General features: G+C 41.7%; 1 protein-coding gene across 1 annotated transcript in view; it reads right to left on the bottom strand.

The window, feature by feature from the left end:
* Positions 1-1314: 1314 nt before the first annotated feature.
* The window catches only part of LOC143297194 (uncharacterized), a 124174-nt gene continuing 105292 nt past the window's right edge, over positions 1315-20196 (bottom strand). Inside the window, exons 38-45 of the mRNA XM_076609398.1 lie at positions 18397-18603; positions 16617-16771; positions 16184-16346; positions 12153-12301; positions 11228-11402; positions 10374-10706; positions 9471-9797; positions 1315-8399 (exon numbers count right to left, since the gene is read on the bottom strand). Coding sequence (XP_076465513.1) covers positions 7528-8399; positions 9471-9797; positions 10374-10706; positions 11228-11402; positions 12153-12301; positions 16184-16346; positions 16617-16771; positions 18397-18603 — 2381 coding nt within the window. The 3' untranslated portion in view covers positions 1315-7527. The remainder of the gene's footprint in view (positions 8400-9470; positions 9798-10373; positions 10707-11227; positions 11403-12152; positions 12302-16183; positions 16347-16616; positions 16772-18396; positions 18604-20196) is intronic.

The following is a 20196-nucleotide window of genomic DNA, read 5'->3' as shown; positions in this document are numbered from 1 at the left end:
CGCTGTCATGAACTGGCATATGTTGTATGATAGTCGTGTCCGACTATGACCATAAGAACAGCAGAGGAGGTAACTGCTGTCCCAACTATCTGGGCGAGAATTTGATTAAAAGTGGAGAGCGTCTTGCTCTCTCTCCACACACACACACACACAATCCCACAGGGATGTGATCTATACCTATTATTGTACTCACTATTTACACATTATGACTGTGCAACTCAATGAATGTAACACTATGGTTAAGTTTGCTGATGATACTAATCTAGAAGGGTTGATTACGAACAGTGATGAGTCAAAATATAGGGAAGAAGTAACAGAACTTGTCAGCTGGTGTGATCAAAATAACTTAGAACTCAATGAAAGAAAAACAAAAGAATTAATTACAGATTTTAGGAAGACTAAATCTGACCCCTTATATTATTACCACTTGTCATTAAAGACATGCAAGTAAAAATCATTAGTGAACTTAAATTTCTGGACTGATCATTTCTAATGATTTGAAATGAGAAAAAAATATGGAAAAAATTGTTCAGAGAACACAACAGCACCTGTGGTATCTTTGGTGCCTCAAAAAGTTCGGAATTTTAAAAAAACCAAGGTTGATTTATGCAGAGCTGAAAGTGTATAACTATATATATATATATATATAAGCCTTTGCTATTACTGTTTGGTAGGGAACAGTTATGTTGAAATGCGCATGTATGTATCCAAATTCTACTGTATCTGTGTTTGTATAATATGTTTTTTTTGTTTATATTCGTTACCTTTTTATATATTCCCCCACCCCACCCCAAAACATTCCTAGTAAACCCCGGTACACTAATTGGTAATACAGACACATTCAATACACACACACACAAACACACACACAGATGAGTATCCATTCTAGGTAGGTGTTCACTAAGTCTGGTTCTGTAACCAAGTAAGATTTTTATGCATGCAAAAGGATTTAATCCCACTATTATGGTAGCCACATCCCAGCAGACTGCCGGCACTGGGGTAGTGACAAGTGAGCCAACAGGTGTGGTCCTGTAGGGTGGGTGGGGGTGGGGGTTGGAGCAGCAACTGCTGGTACTGGTACATGTGTGTGTGTGTGTGTGCAAGTAATTTAATGAGTGTGTGTGTATTCATGTGCTTGTGTGTGCATGTGGAAATCAGTGTGCCTATGTGTGTGTGTGTGTGCATGCGCGCATGCATGAATGCAATGTCCTTTCCTTCATTTTGCAAATGTCTCATTCTTCTCCATTCTCTCAACTTCCATCTCTACCTCTGGCTTCCGTCTCCCTTGAATAAATCACAAAACACACCCCCCCACATAATTTCATGTATTTAATGGAAGTATAAAAAAGCAAAATATTTTTGTTTCAACACATGGTCTTCAAACAAGCCAATGTAATAACATGACAAGCAATGAATGGACAGACACAATGTCCCATCATACAATGATGGAGTATGGAAGACTAAACTGGAACTGTGTGAAGCTTATCAAAGACCAGCGTATATTCTTATTGTCTGATTAAACCGGGATTGTATAACAAATGGAGAGAGACATGAGGGACTTCTAGAAAAGACCAGACAGCCTGGTAATGTGTGAGAAAGACACCGAGTGAGAGAGAGAGAAAATGATCAGGTAGTGGAGAATCTGTGTGAATGCATGTGTGTCCACAAGAGAGAGAGAGAGAGAGAGAGAGAGAGCGAGAGCGCCAGCTATAGACAGAGTAACAGCAGGAGAGAGAGAGGAAGAGGGGGAGAGGGGGAGAGGGGAGGGGAGAAGGAGAGGGACAGCAGGAGATGGAGAAAGATGATTTTCAACTTTTCACTGCCATGCCAGACTCAAATAAAGCAAACTGTCTCTAATAACATCTAAAAACAGCTTTGCTTGTTTATAATGACAGGAAACTCAGTCTCAGCACAACATTAACACGAATATCATCTCCTCTCTTCTGCTTTCTTTCCTCTCTTCCAGGTGACATGCTCATTGTGTTCCTTACTATCATCAGCTCCACAGCCACACAAGACAAAGGAAACAAGACGAAAATAATGGAATGTTATGTGTGGTGTCTCTTGATTCTGAATAACCAACATGCAAATCAACTAGCTTCTGAATGGACAGTATGTAAATTACCATACCTCTGAATGGAGAACATGCAAATTATCATGCTTCTGAATGGACAATATACAAATCACCATGCTTCTGAATGGACAACATTCAAATCAACTTGATTCTGAATGGACAGCATGCGAATTAACAGCCTACACTTCAGCAGTGGGAAAGATTACATGGATTATGCTTTCAGTATATAGCATTACTTTCACAACTGGTTTGGCAACTGGTCAAGAAAAACTGGAAAGTGTTCCACAAAAATATCTGCAGAAATCATGTCGAAACCAATGGTTTGTTAAGTTCTATGCTTTTGGTGGTCTCTCTGAAACCAGTAAACAAACACATATTGAAACTGACCTTATTGATCTCTGGAAAGAAACTCAAAATGAAAAATAACTTCCTTTTTTTTTTTTTTTTAATGAACCAAAACCTTTCTTCTATTTTGAATAGAATTCTTTTTTTGGAGAGCATTGTTTTAATGTGTGGTTCCTTTTTCATCTCTAAACTTACGAAGTTAATCAAAGAATAATCCATATGCTGAATTCAGAGTAAGTCAGAAATTAGGTGGTTTCAAGAAATTTGAGCAATGAATAAAGTTCATACACAGTGTGTATAATAAGTATCGGTACATATCACTATATTCTAATTCTGATTAAGAATGAAAAGAATATCATAACTGAAAAAAATGTATATATGCTACAATAATATTAAATATTCACTGCAAATGGATTCAAAGTGTATCAATCAACAGTTACAGCTGTTGCAGATTACATCCTACCATCTACATCTGTCAATCAACATCTGTTGCAGATCACATCCCACTTTCTACATCTGTCAAGCAGTATCGACAACTGTTGTAGATGACATCAAATTTTCTGTCTGCCCAATATTTCACCAATGTGTAGAAACTACCATATAATTCTCATCTGCGAATGCAACACCTACTGGGCAGCACCTGTTAACAAGTCGGGCCAAAGTATATGAAAACAACAACAAAAAATCAACTAAAACAAAACAAGAACCAAAAGCAGTCATGCATAAAACTTTTTTAAAAGCAAACAAAAATAAACTAAAAAATAAATCATACCATTTTAGCGTAAAATTGAACAGAAGCACATCTGTTTCAATTAGAACAAAAATAATTAATGTTCTTTTAGAGACATATGAAATAATGAATGACAAAAACATTTATGCAGATGCTAAATACTAAAGTAACAAACCACAAAGGTCTTATTCAGTCAGATGGTCCAGTTTTTAAAAATTTTAGTATCTCCAACAAACTTTTAAAATTCATGCTGAATTCTTCATTGTTTTTAATCAAAACATCACAACTGTAGACAACTGTCATGTAAAAGATTAGTTCATTATCTTTCTGGGCATAACAGCGTTATCTTTCTGAATATACTTTTTGTTCACAAGGGGAAAAAGTTATCTTTTTTCACATTATGTGGTATGACCTGCATGGATACTGTATGTGAACCAAACATATTCAGTCACTAAACCTAATCCAATGGAAACAGTCACAATTTCATGCAAGGGCTTACATACACAGTCTACATTTCAAAGTGATCTATCAACATGCACTAAATATGGACACTTTCCCCCACCCTTTTTTTTTTTTTTTTTTGCAGAACAGAACATTCAGAATCAAATGGTTATTTTTTGTTTTCTTTGCAACAAACACATCAAACAGTAATCTGTAACCCAACCCTTTTCTTTATATTACGAACTGATCAAACAACATTCTGGTTAAATACAGTTATAATCATAACGGGGAAAAAATCCAAACTGGCACAGAATAAAAATTATGGCTTGTGGTAAGAACCATAATATTATGGCTTTCAGCATGTGCAGCTCCAGCAAACTGTAATGTTCCACCTTGTGTGTATGTACCAATCTTTAAAACCTGTACATCAACACACAACTTCAACCTCAACAAAGCAACAACTGGTCCTTGAAATGGGATTTTTTCTTTTTAAGAACATATCAAAAAAAGGTCAGAGGAGGGATTTGAGAAAAGTGAAAATACAAATGAATTGCTTACTTCCCTCCATAAATATATAATTCAACCCTGCACGTTACGACTAATGGAAAAAAAATCAATGAAAAATATTTCTAAAAAACATGAAAACAAACTGATCAGCACATACTTTTAAAACCTGAGAAATGTTTTTACAGTGTCATCACCATTTTTCAGTTTGGCTGCAGGCTGTCAAAATAAGATAACTGGAAATTTCTTCCTTTTTAAAAAAATGTTTTCTTTTATGTTTTTGTTCACTCTTTCCTTCAGTCATAGCTGTACAATGCACAAAAACCATCAATTACTTCCTGAACTTGTGGTTAGACTAACACAAACGTTTATAACAAAACAAAGAGCAAAAAGGCTGAATTATTTCCAATTCTACCTCCACTCCATGAGGATTCAATTATCCGGAAAAAAACAACAATATCCAGTTCCAAGGATTTCACTGTTATCACAATCTGCTTACTGGGCAAGTATTCAAAGCACATTGCATTTATTGCTTTTTTCACAAGCAGAACATGAGCCAGAGAAAAGCATGTATCAAAGACGCTTAAAAAAAAAAAAAAAAAAAAAATCATCATTATTTGATTATGAAAAAAATAAACCCAAATTACCCAAAAGGGAGAGGCCAGGATGAGGGGGGGAGGGAGCCTGGAAAGTAAGGAGCAACGTGTGAAAGATTACATGCGTTTCAAATTCATGACAGCTAATAACAATTCAAATGTTTCTGACAATAAGAAAACAGCAGTTTCCTGCATTTAAAAAACTGTTTCCCAAAGTACAAAAGTTGTGTGTGCTTGTGTGTGTGTGTGTGTGTGTGTGTGTGTGTGTGTGTGTGTGTGTGTGTGTGTGTGCAGGCATGGATACAAATGTGTGCACATGTGCATGTTTGCTACTACATATTTAATAGATGCTACTGAATTACTTTCAACAAGTGTACAATCCAATCTATACTCACAGAGAGTAATATCAATGAAATTGCATAGAGAATGTTGTGCAGTTGGACAAGGAATAGCAAGGCAAGGCTTTCTTTAAAGATTTATAATGTGTCTTGTTTATACATGTACACCAATCATAGCGGTTCATGAAAGACAATGTATGCCAAATATAATTTCTTTTCTCAACAAACATACAAACAACAAAAAAAGATATGTATTTGACTATATCACTGAAAAGGCTTCCACACAAACTGAAGCACTTTCCTTTGATCAAATTTGCTGCTCAGTTTGGATGTCAACAAATTTTGGCAATGAAAAAAAAATGCATATAATGAAATGCATAAAAGGTTTGCCAACAATTTAAATATCAAATGAATGATCCTGCATAGTTACAAAACAACAGCAGATCAATGCCTATTTTGCATTTGCTTCAACAACAAATGGCAGTTCCTGAACAGACCAAAATTCTAACCACTGGAAATCTTTATTTCAATATTACATGATACTTTAATAATCACAAAATGGGATTTTGTTTGCTGGTTGCCATTTCACTATTGATATACTTTTATCATGTAAACTTGATGAATTCAAATCCATCATCATCATCAACTTCCTTCATGAATTTAGTACAGTACAAACATTTTATTTCTAAAAAAAAAAAAAGCATTAACTTTGTGGCTTTATTGTGAAGACTGGCTGTTTTCTGACTTCATCAAATGATTATGTACCTTTTGAATTTTTATGTTTCTAACTGAATAAAACAGCCAGTGACAAATGAAACAAAAATACAATAGACAAACTGTTACTGTCAGTAGTGAGATATAAACCAAAAATTCCAAATGCACTGGATCATTAATGGGAGACTAACTTCAGTGTTAGTGACTATCCAATAGCTTCCCTCAAATCAATACTATTCTAACTCTTTAGAATGACCAATGGAAAGGTCACTGATAATAGCAAAAGTGAACTGTACAACTACAAGGTTACCAACAATGCTGAACTCACCATGATATGTTATTGTAGTGCTAATCAATGTGCAGATACTGAAAATATGGAATTTAGTCTGCCAAATGTATCAAAAGTAAATACAGAAAGCAGAGAAACAGAACAGCAAAACAGTTATCAAATTCATTTCATGGAAAGTTTACTAACACATGTATCATTTTTCAAAAGACCATAAAGGTGAGAAAAAAAATCCACGAAAAAAAAAAACTTTAAAAAGAAAAACAAAAAAACCCAAACAAACATTGCATTGCAAAACATATCAAACTTAGGAATGTAAATATACATAAACATTTTTTTTTTAAATGACAAGGTAAATTCGAAAACATCCAAACCCCAATTTGTGTGCAAATCTGTCTCAAATAATCTCAACAATGCAGCCTTTCACAGGTCACAAAGAAGAACTCATAAACAATGAACCACGTGATCCAGAACAAAAAGCTGAACATACTGTCAATCCACACCAAAGTTCTCCTTTGACAGATGTCCCACTGCTATGCACAACCTGCTGGCAAAAACAGTTATCTCCTTTTTGTGACACAAAATCTGCTGAGACAGTTGGATTTCAAATGATGAAGGAAACCTGTCGAGAGGTTTGTCTTCATCCTTCAGAATGATGGGCAATGTCTGAGGGGTCCATTTGTCAGCGTTTCCAGTTTCTCCTTCATCTGTGTGCCATCAAAACCGTGTGCTGTGACTGGCTACAGGAAACGTGTGACAGAAAAACACACTGTCCCACAGATGCCAACCCTGATGACACAGATATGTTCTTCTGGAAACAGACACAGGTCTTTACTCAGACCTGCATAGTTCTCTCAACAATGGACAGGCACACATCCACTGATCTTTCAAGGTCTTCCTTTCTTGGTTATTCAGTGTTGAAATATTTAACATCTCACCAAACAGATGATTCTCACCTGGGTACAACAGTGTCAGTACTGTCCTTAGTTCTGTTTGATTTAGCCAGCAACATCAAGTCCTATTCCTTTTGTTCTAAACATGTACCAAAACAGCTTTAACTAAGATCCAATGCTTGTATTTCAGGCAGCATGACTTCAACCACATATCCGGAGTCCTCTGCTGTCTCTGACTTTGAGATTCTAACTTCAGCACTCTTGTCTTCCCTAATTCTCAAAAGCTACAAGTGTAATTAATCTAACCATGTGACATCCCTGCAGCACACATTCCATCACCTTAATTATCCACTTAAGTTCAAGGACCTCTCTCTCTACTCAAATTATCCAGGACAGACTTGCTGACTGAATTCTAAGACCCTGTATTTACAGTGAAAGTGACCTTGGAGGGGAAAAAAGGATTACTGTAAAACAGGTAGTGTCTGATCACAGACACTGAACCCCATCACAAAAATTGAACAAAGAAAGAACAACAAAACCCAACAAAAAACCCAAACAGCCGTAGCGCTTTTACCTGAAAACCAGCTGGTTCAGGCCGTGGTGTTGCTAGGCCTCATTACTGTCTCCGGCAGGGTGACCGTTGTGACGATCAGACAGTGTGGTGCCCTCTGAGCGGAAGGGCTGCATGACGGAGTACATGGGGTTGGGAAAGCCACGGTCTGTGGATGCCCCCCCGTTGGCTGACTGTTGGTCTGGCACGTACTTGGCCTTGTCCCCTCCCAGACTGATCTCCTTGTTGCCTGACATCCGATCCACCCCGTTGGCACCGGCCTCCTCAAGGCTGCCATCATACATCTGGTTGTGCATGGCGATGGAGCCATCACCGCTGCTGGAGACTGTGTCGTCAGAGAAGCGCTGGTGGGGAACACTGGGCTTTCTGCGTCGCCTGATCACGATAACAGCAATGATGACAACGACGACAATGATGATGATCAAGGGCACAGCAACGCCCACAGCCACAGGGATAACACTGTCCTGTTTTGACGCCTGGGATTCATTTGACCGGGTTGTGCCAGTTGTGGATGCTGTAGGTGACGTGGCCTTCGATTGTGATGTTGGCGCAGTTGTTGTTGTAGTTGGTGGTGGCGTTGTAGTTGTCGGTGGTATTGGGGTAGTTGGTTTTGTTGTGGTTGTAGGTTGTGTTGTTGGCTGCTTTGTGGTTGTTGGCTGCTTTGTGGTTGTAGGTTGTGTTGTTGGCTGCTTTGTGGTTGTAGGTTGTGTTGTTGGCTGCTTTGTGGTTGTAGGTTGTGTTGTTGGCCGCTCTGTGGTTGTAGGTTGTGTTGGTGGTCTCTCTGTGGTCGGTTTTGTTGGTTGATGTGTAGGGGTCGTTGGTTGTGTTGATTCTGTTGTTGTGGTTGTTGTTTGTGTTGTAGTCGTTGGTGGCGCTGTGGTTGTTGGTAACGTAGGTTTGGGTGTACCTGTCAACACAACCATGATGAAACATTACTTTTCACATTTTCTTTTCATAAAGTCATTTACATGCTAAAAATAAGGTAAATAAGAGAACAACAGTTTCAATACTGTCCCTTTTTTAAAGAAAAGAGACCAGTACAAATAACTCAACACAGCAGAAGCAAATTTCTTTTCTTTTCTGTGGGAACAAAAGATCTAGAAATGTGTCTGAGATGTGGTTTTGAACAGGCACAGGAGAAAAGAGCAACTATTTAAGCCCCAACATTATTGTAAAAATAACACAGAAACAAGAAATGAATTCCATCATTTTCTAACTCTTGTTATTTTATATACATTTGTTTTTAAACAGCAACATTTCCAGGGAGAAACTGCTACTATTTTCTGGTTTTCAAAGAAGCACTTGCTGAATACATGTATCTTTATACAGATAAATTACCTAGGTTACATATTTGAACATTACTTTCCTATGTTCCTTGCAATGAAAATGTTCTGGAAAAAACTGACTTAACCACTGAGTATGCAACAAATGCCGGACTTTGACCACATAAACACACATCTGTGCATGCACAAAGTCACGAATGCACACACTAATTTTTCTCCATCCTTTTTACCTTACACACTGCTAAACAAACCATTTCTGACCACAAAACAACCTGGGATTTTCAAAATATCAGCCACTGGGATAAGTTCCATTTGTATTCCACAGTACGTCAGTCACAGACACAAGTGTTCACCTAAACACAGGCATACACTCAGACTTACATCGGTGCCAGCACTCCCACATCTCCATTCCCTCACCACAATGTCAACATGATAACCAAGATGCGACATCTCCATATCCCCCCAATGACAGCATGTGTGTGAAAGCTTTATTAATCAAATGTGGCCAGATATGTACACACACATACATACACACACACGCACACGCATGAGTCCCATCAATCGCTCACTACAGCAATGCACTGTATCATGAAACTTCCAAGATCCACTGTCTCCATCCTATCAGCTGCATCGACGTGGATTGCACGCACACATACATACATGTAAAACAACAATAAAAAATAAAAACAACTCACTATAGCAAACCACCCCAGCATCTTCAGAATGCCAGCAGTTGTGAGAGCCGTATCCACGGTGAATGCAGTCATCCAGGGAGGTTTCTGTGCCCTTGCACTCCACATTGTCCAGCCAGATCTGCCCCACACCCCGTCCATAGGTCAGGTTGGTGATGGCCACACCCCACGTAAAGCCCAGCTGCACACAGGCCACAGTGGCGTCGTAGTCGTCCCAGTAGTCATCACAGACGGTGCCCCACCTGTTCGCACCTGACAGGTAGACCTCCAGCCGGCCCTCACTGGTGCCAGTGCTTCCATCAGCAAGCTTCAGTGTGATGTTGGTGATTCCTGGCACACACAGGGAAACATACATATATACAAGTGGGTGTGCATGTTGACAAGTAGACACACAAGCGCATGGACAACACACATCCATCGATCTATACAGAAATAACATTCCATAAAAGTCAGACTAAATAACAGAGGGAAACTGATTGCTTAAGACAGTTACAGCAATCAGGGCAGTGGATTCATATCCACTATGTCTAGGAGGTGGGGCCCTATCCTCTCCTTCCACTGTTATAACCTTCCCCAAAGCAAGCCTGCATGGAGTGAGGTAAATCAGAGTAGAGTACCTTTCCCTGAGGACACACCACCATACCAAAATGGTGCTTTGAGATATCACTTCTCTCTGACATAAGCAAACATAACGTTTTAAGGTATTACATTTTCTTGACTTACTTTCAAATACTTTACACATGAAACACTAACAGTAAATGTTTACTTACACGTTTGCCACAAACGAGAGGATAGACAGCCACCAAATAATGGGATGTTTGAAAGAATCTCACACAGGTATTTCAGAATGCACACGCATTTCCTACACCCTCACACTTACACAGCCACACTGAAAGCCACACTTACTGAGGGATTCATTGAAGCACTGGACGTATGCCTCCCGGTAACAGTAATACTGCCGATACGTAGAGTTGAAGCCGGTGGTGAGACAGTCCAGGAGGGTGTCCTCATGTCCCTTACAATACGGAGCATTGAGGAAGTATTGACCTATCCTTCGGGGAGGGTCCTCAAAATCGCTATCCCGAAGGGGAAGGCCATCAGTGAAATCCAGGGATCGGCAGAAGACACGTGAATCATTGGCGGACCAGTAGTAGCCACACACTCCCCCCACCTCTCCGTCATAGTGGATCTCCACTCTGCCAGCTGTGCTGTTCCCACCTGCCATACTGTAGCTTATACCTGAGGGAAAAAACAAAGGGTACTCAAGTGGGTCTGTGTGTGTGTTGCGTGCATGTGCATGTGCATGTGTGTGTGTGTGTGTGTGCATGAATGTATGTGAATCTTACACTACTGAAGTAACAACTCGTTCCAAACATACATATATTTGAAAGACAAAATATGGAAGTTTCTCTGATAGTATGTTCTACATATAGTCTGCCTGTAAGAATTATACAACCTCCAAATATATAACTCATGTGATACATGTGAATTTTACATATGACTTAAAACACGGACACTAACATCAACATGAATTTCACAGGTCAATTTTGAACACACTGACATACAAATATACAGACACAACTTTACACAATACATTGTCCATGACGTTCATAGTCTGTGTTAAAACAAGACAGTGTCACACAAGAACAGTGCCTCTGACCAGCATCAACATCAACATGCACATCCACCCCCCCCTCCCCAAAATGAACACGTAGACAACTGGAAAACACACATCTCCCACCAAAGACCAATGCACTGACCAGTGGAGTTGTAGCACACCACCCCAGCATCGTAGTCAGAGAAGGCGCAGTCTTCCAGATCAGGGCTGGTGTCATAAGGACACTGCTTCAGGGACGTCTCTGTGCCGTCACAAGTAAAGTTCCGGAATCCAATCGGGCGTTCGTGGTATACAATATGGGTGTAGCTGACTCCGCCCTGAACAACACATGATGGTGGTGGGAAACAGAATGTACCAACCAGTGAGGAAATGCACAAACAAACAATGTATCTAAGTGAATAACTAGCAAAACAAAAAGCCATGGAGGGAAGAAAAGGAAAACTATGTAAGCAAAACAGTTGTCCGGTTTCACTCTGAAAAAATTCTTACAAAGAAGGTAAGCAGGTCACATGATGATCGAACAAGCTCAATAATCTGATGTGGCAGAGATTTTTTTTTTATTCTGCAAAGATTTTTGACTCACTTGTGTAAATAATGTGTGTGGTAATAACCCGGTGTTCAGCTGTGTGTGTGTGTGTGTGTGTGTGTGTGTGTGTGTGTGTGTGTGTGTGTGTGTGTGTCCTTGGAAAACTTTAACATTGCCATTTTCACTGGAAATACTTTGTTGATACCAAATTTGGCACAAAAATAGCATATGATCAGTTATTTTACATGCATATACATTCATATACAATCAGTGTGAGTCTCTTGGATTAAGTGCTTACAACAAGTGAGTCATGAAGGCCTTGCCTCTCTTGTTGATACATATGGTTAATAAAAACATTCAATGTTAACTGACATAAAAACACAAGTATAATTTTTTTCTATTGAGCAAACACTGATTGCCTAAGCATAAACATATCAGCTGGAGCCTGTGAACTACATCCTCCACTTACACTTGAGGCAACGCATGTGCAGTTGCTCTGGACAGCTGACCTGCTGAAATGTAAGAAGAAACACGCTCTCACCTTGTAGCCCAGCTGTCTACACACCACAGAGGCGTCCTTGCTGTCCCAGCCTTGATTGCAGATTTTCCTCCACAAACCCTTCTTGGAGATCTCCACAATGCCCCATGCGTCACTGCTGTAGGTGTCGTTGGTGATGCGAACCTGGAACCCTGTGTCAACAACCATATTTTGCGCATTTATTTTACAAGGTATTTTGAGCCAAAGCGAAGCAGACGTACAAAGACAAAATCAGAGTCATCTAAAGCTTATGCTGGAATACAAGCAAACAGATGCATGAAATAATACATATATGCAGACACATTCGCTGCAAATATATACAAATACACATAAAACCATGCTAAAGGCACCACAGAACCACACATGCATGTGAGCATAAAACCCAGTAATGCCGATTAGCACAAACACATGTATATCCACTCACCCAATCACACTGCATGTGTGCATGTCAGTGAGTCAAACAGACACAAATCCACATGCATGTATGTGCACAAATATGCAGCCAGATATGTAAGTCCACTGAAGGGGACATGGTGGTGTGTGTCCATCGAGATCGATGATGACCATCGTTGTCATCCAGCTGGGGATGGGGGGAGGGTGGTGGTGGGGTGGGGGGGGGGAGGATGCTCATGAATCTATCTGTGAATGCGCAGATGGCTGAATAGTCCAATCTGTGCACGAAATGTTCGCTGACAGTTGGGGCAGACAAAGACAGGCATACCATTGTCAGGGAGCTTGTTTGCCCGTGACTTTCTGGCCTGCCTCTTCTCAACAGCTGCAGCAGTCCTGTTGGCCTCGCACAACTTGGCGCCTTTGTGCACAGCAGCACGCCATTTGTCACGGTCCACTGCAGATTCCTCCCAGGAGTCAGGGTTGATATCAAACGCTTTCAGAGAGACTTTCAGAGTATCTCTGAAGCGCTTCTTCTGACCTCCGTGTGATCTCTTCCCTTGTTGCAGCTCGCCATAGAAAAGCCTTTTGGGCAGCCGATGGTCTGGCATGCGCGCCACGTGTCCAGCCCAGCGAAGCTGGGACTTCATCAGGATGGTGAAGATGCTGGGAAGGGTGGCTTTTGCGAGCACCTCTGTGTCTGGGGTCTTGTCTTGCCACTTGATGTTCAGTAGCTTCCTGAGGCATGTTGTGTGGAAGTGGTTCAGCTTCTTGGCATGTCGTTGGTACACTGTCCAAGTTTCGCAGGCGTACAGTAGTGTGGGGAGAACTACTGCTCTGTAGACCTTTAGCTTGGTCTCAAGACTAATGCCTCTTCTGTTCCAGACATTTGCACTGAGTCTACCAAAAGTTGCGCTTGCTCTTGCAATCCTGACGTTCACTTCATCGTCGATGGTCGCATTTCGTGACAGTGTGCTGCCAAGGTATGTGAACCGCTCCACCGCACTGAGTCTCTGACCGTTGACTGTGATGTTGGGCTCAACGTAGGGTTTCCCTGGGGCTGGCTGATGGAGAACTTCAGTTTTCCTCGTGCTGATGGTAAGGCCGAAGTTCCTGCTGGCAGTGGCAAACTTGTCAACGCTGAGTTGCATGTCAGCTTCAGATCCAGCGTTGAGGGCACAATCATCAGCAAACAAAAAGTCTCTGATGATGTCTGTCATGACCTTCGTTTTGGCTTGAAGCCTTCTGAGGTTAAACAACTTACCATCTGTTCGGTACTTTAGGCCGATTCCAACATCGCCATCTCTGAAGGCATCAGTAAGCATTGCAGAGAACATGAGGCTGAACAGCGTTGGAGCCAGGACGCAGCCTTGCTTGACACCATTTGTGACAGCAAAAGGAGCAGATGTTTCGCCTTTGTCCTGGACTCGAGCCTGCATGCCTTCATGAAACTGGCTGACCAAGGAAATAAATTTCCGAGGGCATCCGTACTTGGCCATGATCTTCCACAGTCCCTCTCTACTCACGGTGTCGAAGGCCTTAGTGAGGTCGACATAGGTGGAGAACAGATCAGCATTTTGCTCCTGACATTTCTCTTGCAGCTGCCTTGCAGCAAACACCATGTCGGTGGTTCCGCGCTCTTTCCGGAATCCACATTGGCTCTCAGGCAAATGACCTTGGTCAAGGTGTGCTGTGAGGCGGTTTAGTAGGATCCTGGCAAGTATCTTGCCTGCGATGGAGAGCAAGGAAATGCCCCGATGGTTATCACAGGCTTGCCGGTTCCCCTTTCGCTTGTACAAGTGAATGATAGATGCATCTTTGAAATCCTGGGGGATCGTCTCTTCTTTCCACATGAGTGAGTACAGCTGATGGAGCTTCTCAGTCAGCACAGTGCCTCCATCCTTGTAGACCTCTGCTGGTATGGAGTCTGAGCCAGGTGCTTTGCCACTAGATAGCAGACGAATTGCTTTCTGGGTCTCAAGAGGTGTTGGCGGATCGTCCAGTGCTTCGTTGATGGGAACTTGTGGGAGACGGTCTATGGCTTCATCATTTATGGAGGAAGGGCGATTTAAGACACTGTTGAAGTGCTCAGCCCAGCGTTCGAGAATGTTCTCCTTCTCGGTGATCAAGGTATTCCCATCTGCACTGAGGAGGGGGGATGATCCTGAGGATGTGGGGCCGTAGACTTCTTTTAAGGCATCATAGAACCTCTCCATATCGTGCCTGTCAGCATATCCCTGGATCTCATCAGCTTTGTCACTCAGCCACTTATCCTGCATCTGGCGTAACTTTTGCTGAACAGTCCTGCGGATGGCATCGTACACATCCTTTTTTGATGTGGACTTTGGGTTGCTCAGGTAGGCTTGATGCAGACGACGTTTCTCATCCAGAAGCTGCTTGATTTCATCACAGTTTTCATCAAACCAGTCTTTGTGCTTTCTGGACATGGGTCCCAGGGTCTCTGAAGCTGTACTATAGATCAGCTCACGCAGGGTCCTCCAGTCAGACTCCACATTCTGGTTGTCCAGAGAGGCGGATTCCAGACGATCTTCCAGCAGCTCCACAAAGGACTGTTTGATGGTGATGTTTTTCAGCTTAGCGATGTTGAGCCGTTTTGGAGCCTTCTGGCCTTGGGGGCGTCTCTTGGGCTGGATTCGAATATTCAGCTTCGAGACTACAAGGCGATGGTCTGTCCAACACTCGGCGCCGCACATGGTCTTTGTTACGCGTACATCTTGCCTATCCCTTTTCCTGACGATGACATAATCGATGAGATGCCAATGCTTTGAGCGAGGGTGCATCCATGACGTCCTGTTACGGGTAGGGAGGCAGAAAACTGTGTTGGTTATCAGCAGTTCGTGCTCTGCACAGGTCTGAAGCAAAAGCAATCCATTTGGGTTGCAGTGGCCCACACCGTGCTTTCCAATCACTCCATCCCAGGAGATGTAGTCAGAGCCAACTCTAGCATTGAAGTCCCCAAGAAATTTTGGATGACTGATGACTTGCGCAATGAGTTTGTTTAAAGTGAAGAGGAGTTGCGCAACGTCAACCTCACTCTCTCGTCCGGGTCCACCAATTTCCAGTGGCAAGACTAAGTCGAGACGACTGGAGGATGAGCACGGATGCAGTGGATGACCAAGATATCCTTTCGGTGTCTCATCTTGCTCTCTGCACTCCACAGTGCGTTGCTGTAGCCGCCTTCCTCTCCGTTGAACCGATAGGTTTCTTCCGCAGATTCTGCCGGATCCAGACTTCGCATGCATGGGTAGACACACCCCGGGGGCCAACTGCGTGTGGCATGCACACAGCACAGTGGAGCTAGATGGCCGTCGGTGGCTCTCCTGAGCCAACGCCCTTTTATGGATCTCCATAAGGGTGTCTAGCCACCCGCCTCACCAGTCCCGGAAGGGAGTGGTGGGAGTGCCGGTTTAGTCGCCGGCACCCCGACCCTGAACAGGTTGTACTGGATTACAGGTTACCAGTAGCAGATCTAATGACCTGACCTGACGCTAGAAGGGGACATAAGTCCACTGAAGAGGACACACACAAGCATCACATAAAATGTACAACAGAAAGGATCAACCCCAACATTACATAGACTGGATTCAAATGAACAGAGTCAGTTAAGGTCATCAGCCACCCACCTTCATCAACGAAAGGTTCTGTACTGCAGGCGATGGAAGCGTAGTGACCACTGGCGCAGCTTCCAGTGTCTTGGATGTTACATTCCAGTATGTCACTTTCATTGCCTGTGCACTGGATTGATTTGATGACCATGGACACATTCATGGGATCAAAGGCTGAGCCCTGTAGGACACAGAGAACAACATGGTGCAGTTGTCATCAACTTGGAGAAGCACTTGGCAATGGTAATAAAGACAATGAACAAAATATCATTATTATCATTAATAAAAAGGAAAAAGAAAAAGACAAACAAAAAATAATAAGAGAAGCAAAATATGGCTAAGAAGAAGGGTAAGCTGAGATCCACTTTTATTACTTAAAGGTTTTCTGACACAGCTTTAAAAAAGATATGAAAACAAAATGGAGTACCACAATGAAAAATAAAAAAAATACCTTAATGGCCAGGCCATGTGTATAGTCCTTGAAGAGACCTTTGCAGGCGGCGGTGGCTGCAGCATCGTTGAAAGTGTCGTCACACACAGACACCCACTGTTTCCGGTGGTACACTTGCAGCCCTCCCATGTCCCCATCAACAAGTGTCAGGCGAACTGTCCCAATATGAACATAGAAATTAAAATACCCACACTCACATTACTGTGAACGCCACAGATTGCTGAGGCAATGTGTCTTATTGTGTTTGTTGCATCAACTCTTTCACTGCCAAAAGCAACCTTAGTCGACTGGCCATAAGTGACTTTAGTCAACATCCAGGGGTCATGTTAAAAGGGACTGTTTTTCACATTGCAACAAAGCTTGACAGCTGTTGCCAGTTTCCCGCTAATAGAACAATGACCAACCTTTGCCTCCTGACCCAGTTTGAAGTGAACAAGTCCACTGTGTTGTTCTGAAATGAACTTAAGTCTGTGACTGAGAGCATGGAGTCTAAAACATTTGGCACTAGGAAGTGTTTTCACACAGAAACTTGGCAGTGAAAGAGTGAAAAATTTCAATGTGTTGAGTGGTCCCCTTCATACTCATGGACTAATTTTCTTTTTATTGTGAGATCTACATTTGGCATTGAAAAAGAACATATCAAATACTAGTGTGTACAGTTTTTGTTTATACTGTCACTAAGAGTATTATGATCAAATGATAATCTAAACAAAACTGATCCACTTATGAAGTCCTCCACTGACCACCATGTCCTTCCACCTCAGGGTTGCTGCAGCAACAAATCATATTAAGTTCTTCAAAGATGGAAATGAATAGTTTTCCTCTACCACAACAGACACAGTGTGCTGATTGGCACCATCACTAACAATGGAGGAGAGCTTTTTCAATCAAACTGAATTTCAGCAAACATATGGGCCAGACATTGAGATTTTCCTCAGAATAAATATGGTTTTGTTTACTGTCCAAAGATCAGACCCAGAGACAGATATGTGTCCTGTACAGTCTAGTACTGTGCTCATGTTATTGGGAATCAGGTCCATGCTGGCTCTGCACCATTAAAGTACTGTAAAGTGTATGTCATTAAAATGGGAGTTTCAGTTGTACAGTCTGGCCTGTATTATTCAACTGTGCTGCTTGCATGAATCCTCCACTTCCCTGAAGGCTTTTAACAGGATCTTAATGGGCAAGGCACAGGTTCCTAGCATAAACGTAGGCTCCCACAAGAACTCTCTGCTCATCCTCAGGCTGTTACCTTCTGGAAATTATCTGTGTTAATGCAAGAACCTATGGTGAACGCTTTTTGCTCTTTACTGCTCCTCTGAAACAACCTTCCATATCATACCCTTTCACCTGACTCTGCCTTTCGCTCTTCACTAAAAACTCATCTTTTCAAAACCTGTCTGTGAGCACTACTGGCTTCTAGGCTTCTACAACACCACCCATGCCTGCCAACTCAAGTTGTGTGTATGAGGTATGAGAGGGAGGAGGAGGAGGAAGAGATGGGGGAGGAGAGAGAGAGAGAGAGAGAGAGAGAGAGAGAATTTATGAGTGGTTCATGTGTTTACAACTTTTTTCTTTCATATAAAGCGTCCTGAGCTCCTAGAGAAGAAGGGTGCTATACAAATATACATTATTTCTATCATTATCACAATCATTATTAATATTATTATACTGCATCTTGCATTAAAACAAAACAATAGATTTTCAGATGAAATACTGAAAATCAAGTTGCGATCAAATGCCACCACTTTTGATGCAAAAAAAACATGCTGGCACCAACCGTTCTTGTAGCAGTACACGGCAGCATCATTTTCATGTCTTGAACACAACCGTCGGCCCCACCACCAGCTACTGCTGGTGTCGATTTCTTCATAGAAACCAGTGTGAGGACACTGGTGGATGGCACTCTCTTCCCCTGTGCACTGGATGTCCTTCAGCCAGATTGTGCCACTGCCAACCCCAAAGTCGTCGTTGGAGATGGCCACACCTGTCCGGCAGTTACCATTGACACATCTTGACAGGGGAACACACAGGGAGGGGGTCACGGCATTGGCAGAAATCAACAGAGAAAGATAGGTGGACAGACAGTGAATGATATGTCAGTGTGTGAGAAAGAGACTCAGAGAGAGAGTGAGGGAAGGAGAGAGAATATAACCAAAATTATTTTATTATTGGCCCACAGAAACAGGTCAAGATACAAAATCAAACGTACATAAAAAAAAAAAAAGGATAAAAGAAAAAAATGATGATGACACCGTTTTGTCTTCTTAGACATGTCATAAATCAAAACATTCATACATTGAAAAAACAAACAAAAACAAAACAAAAACAACAAGACTTCATTTAATTGCTATCTGCCTTTGACAAAGAGCACAAATATGCACGGTTAATACAGTGTCACTGATCTCATGTAATACATCAGTGAGTGAAATATTTGGTTCCAGCTTCACTATGAAGTGGGCAGACATGAACAAAATGGTGTTCAGCTTTTATTCTCTTGCCAGCAGGACCTAGGAAACTGCTGTTCTTACTTAACATTCTCCAAAAGGACCAAAGACAGGAAGAAAAAAGAGAGAGTGGAGAGAGAAAGAGAGGGAGATCCTGATGCACCATAAATACAGATAAAGACAGAGCAGACATAGATAAATATAAGGACAGAGAGCAGGGGCATGTGAGTGACACAAGAAATTCATGCATGTTATCAACCAAGCAGCAAACCAAGACTTACAGCTCCTGCACAGTTCTTCTACAATCTTTCTGCAAGTAAGTGTATGTGTGTCAATGTACTGATATGTCTACAGGTATGCACATGTGGGTCAATGTACTGGTATGTCTACAGGTATGCACATGTGTGTCAGTCTACTGATATGTCTAAAGGTATGCACAAGTGTATCAATCTACCGATATGTTTACAGGTATGCACATGAGTGTCAGTCTACTGATACATCTACAGGTATGCACATGTGTGTCAGTCTACTGATATGTCTACAGGTATGCACAAGTGTATCAATCTACTGATATGTCTACAGCACATGTGTGTCAATCTACTGATATGTCTACAGCACATGTGTGTCAATCTACTGATATGTCTACAGCACATGTGTGTCAATCTACTGATATGTCTACAGGTATGCACATGTGTGTCAATCTACTGATATTTCAGCACATGTGTGTCAGTCTACTGATATGTCTACAGGTATACACATGTGTGTCAATCTGATATGTCTATAGGTATGCACATGTGTGTTAATCTACCGATATGTCTATAGGTATGCACATATGTGTCAATCTACTGATATGTCTACAGGTATACACATGTATGTCAATCTACCGATATGTCTATAGGTATGCACATGTGTGTCAGTCTATTGATATGTCTACGGTTATACACATGTGTGTCAGTCTACCGATATGTCTACAGGTATGCAAATGTGTGTCAGTCTATTGATATGTCTACAGGTATACACATGTGTGTCAGTCTACCGACATGTCTACAGGTATGCACATGTGTCAAGTCTATTGATACATCTACAGCGCATGTGTGTCAATCTACCAATATGTCTACAGTTATGCACCTGTG

This window comes from Babylonia areolata, chromosome 22 (genome assembly GCF_041734735.1).
Source record: "Babylonia areolata isolate BAREFJ2019XMU chromosome 22, ASM4173473v1, whole genome shotgun sequence".
Lineage (NCBI taxonomy): Eukaryota > Metazoa > Mollusca > Gastropoda > Neogastropoda > Buccinidae > Babylonia > Babylonia areolata.
Note: the sequence above shows the minus strand (reverse complement) of the source record. Positions and strands in the feature narration are given on the sequence as shown.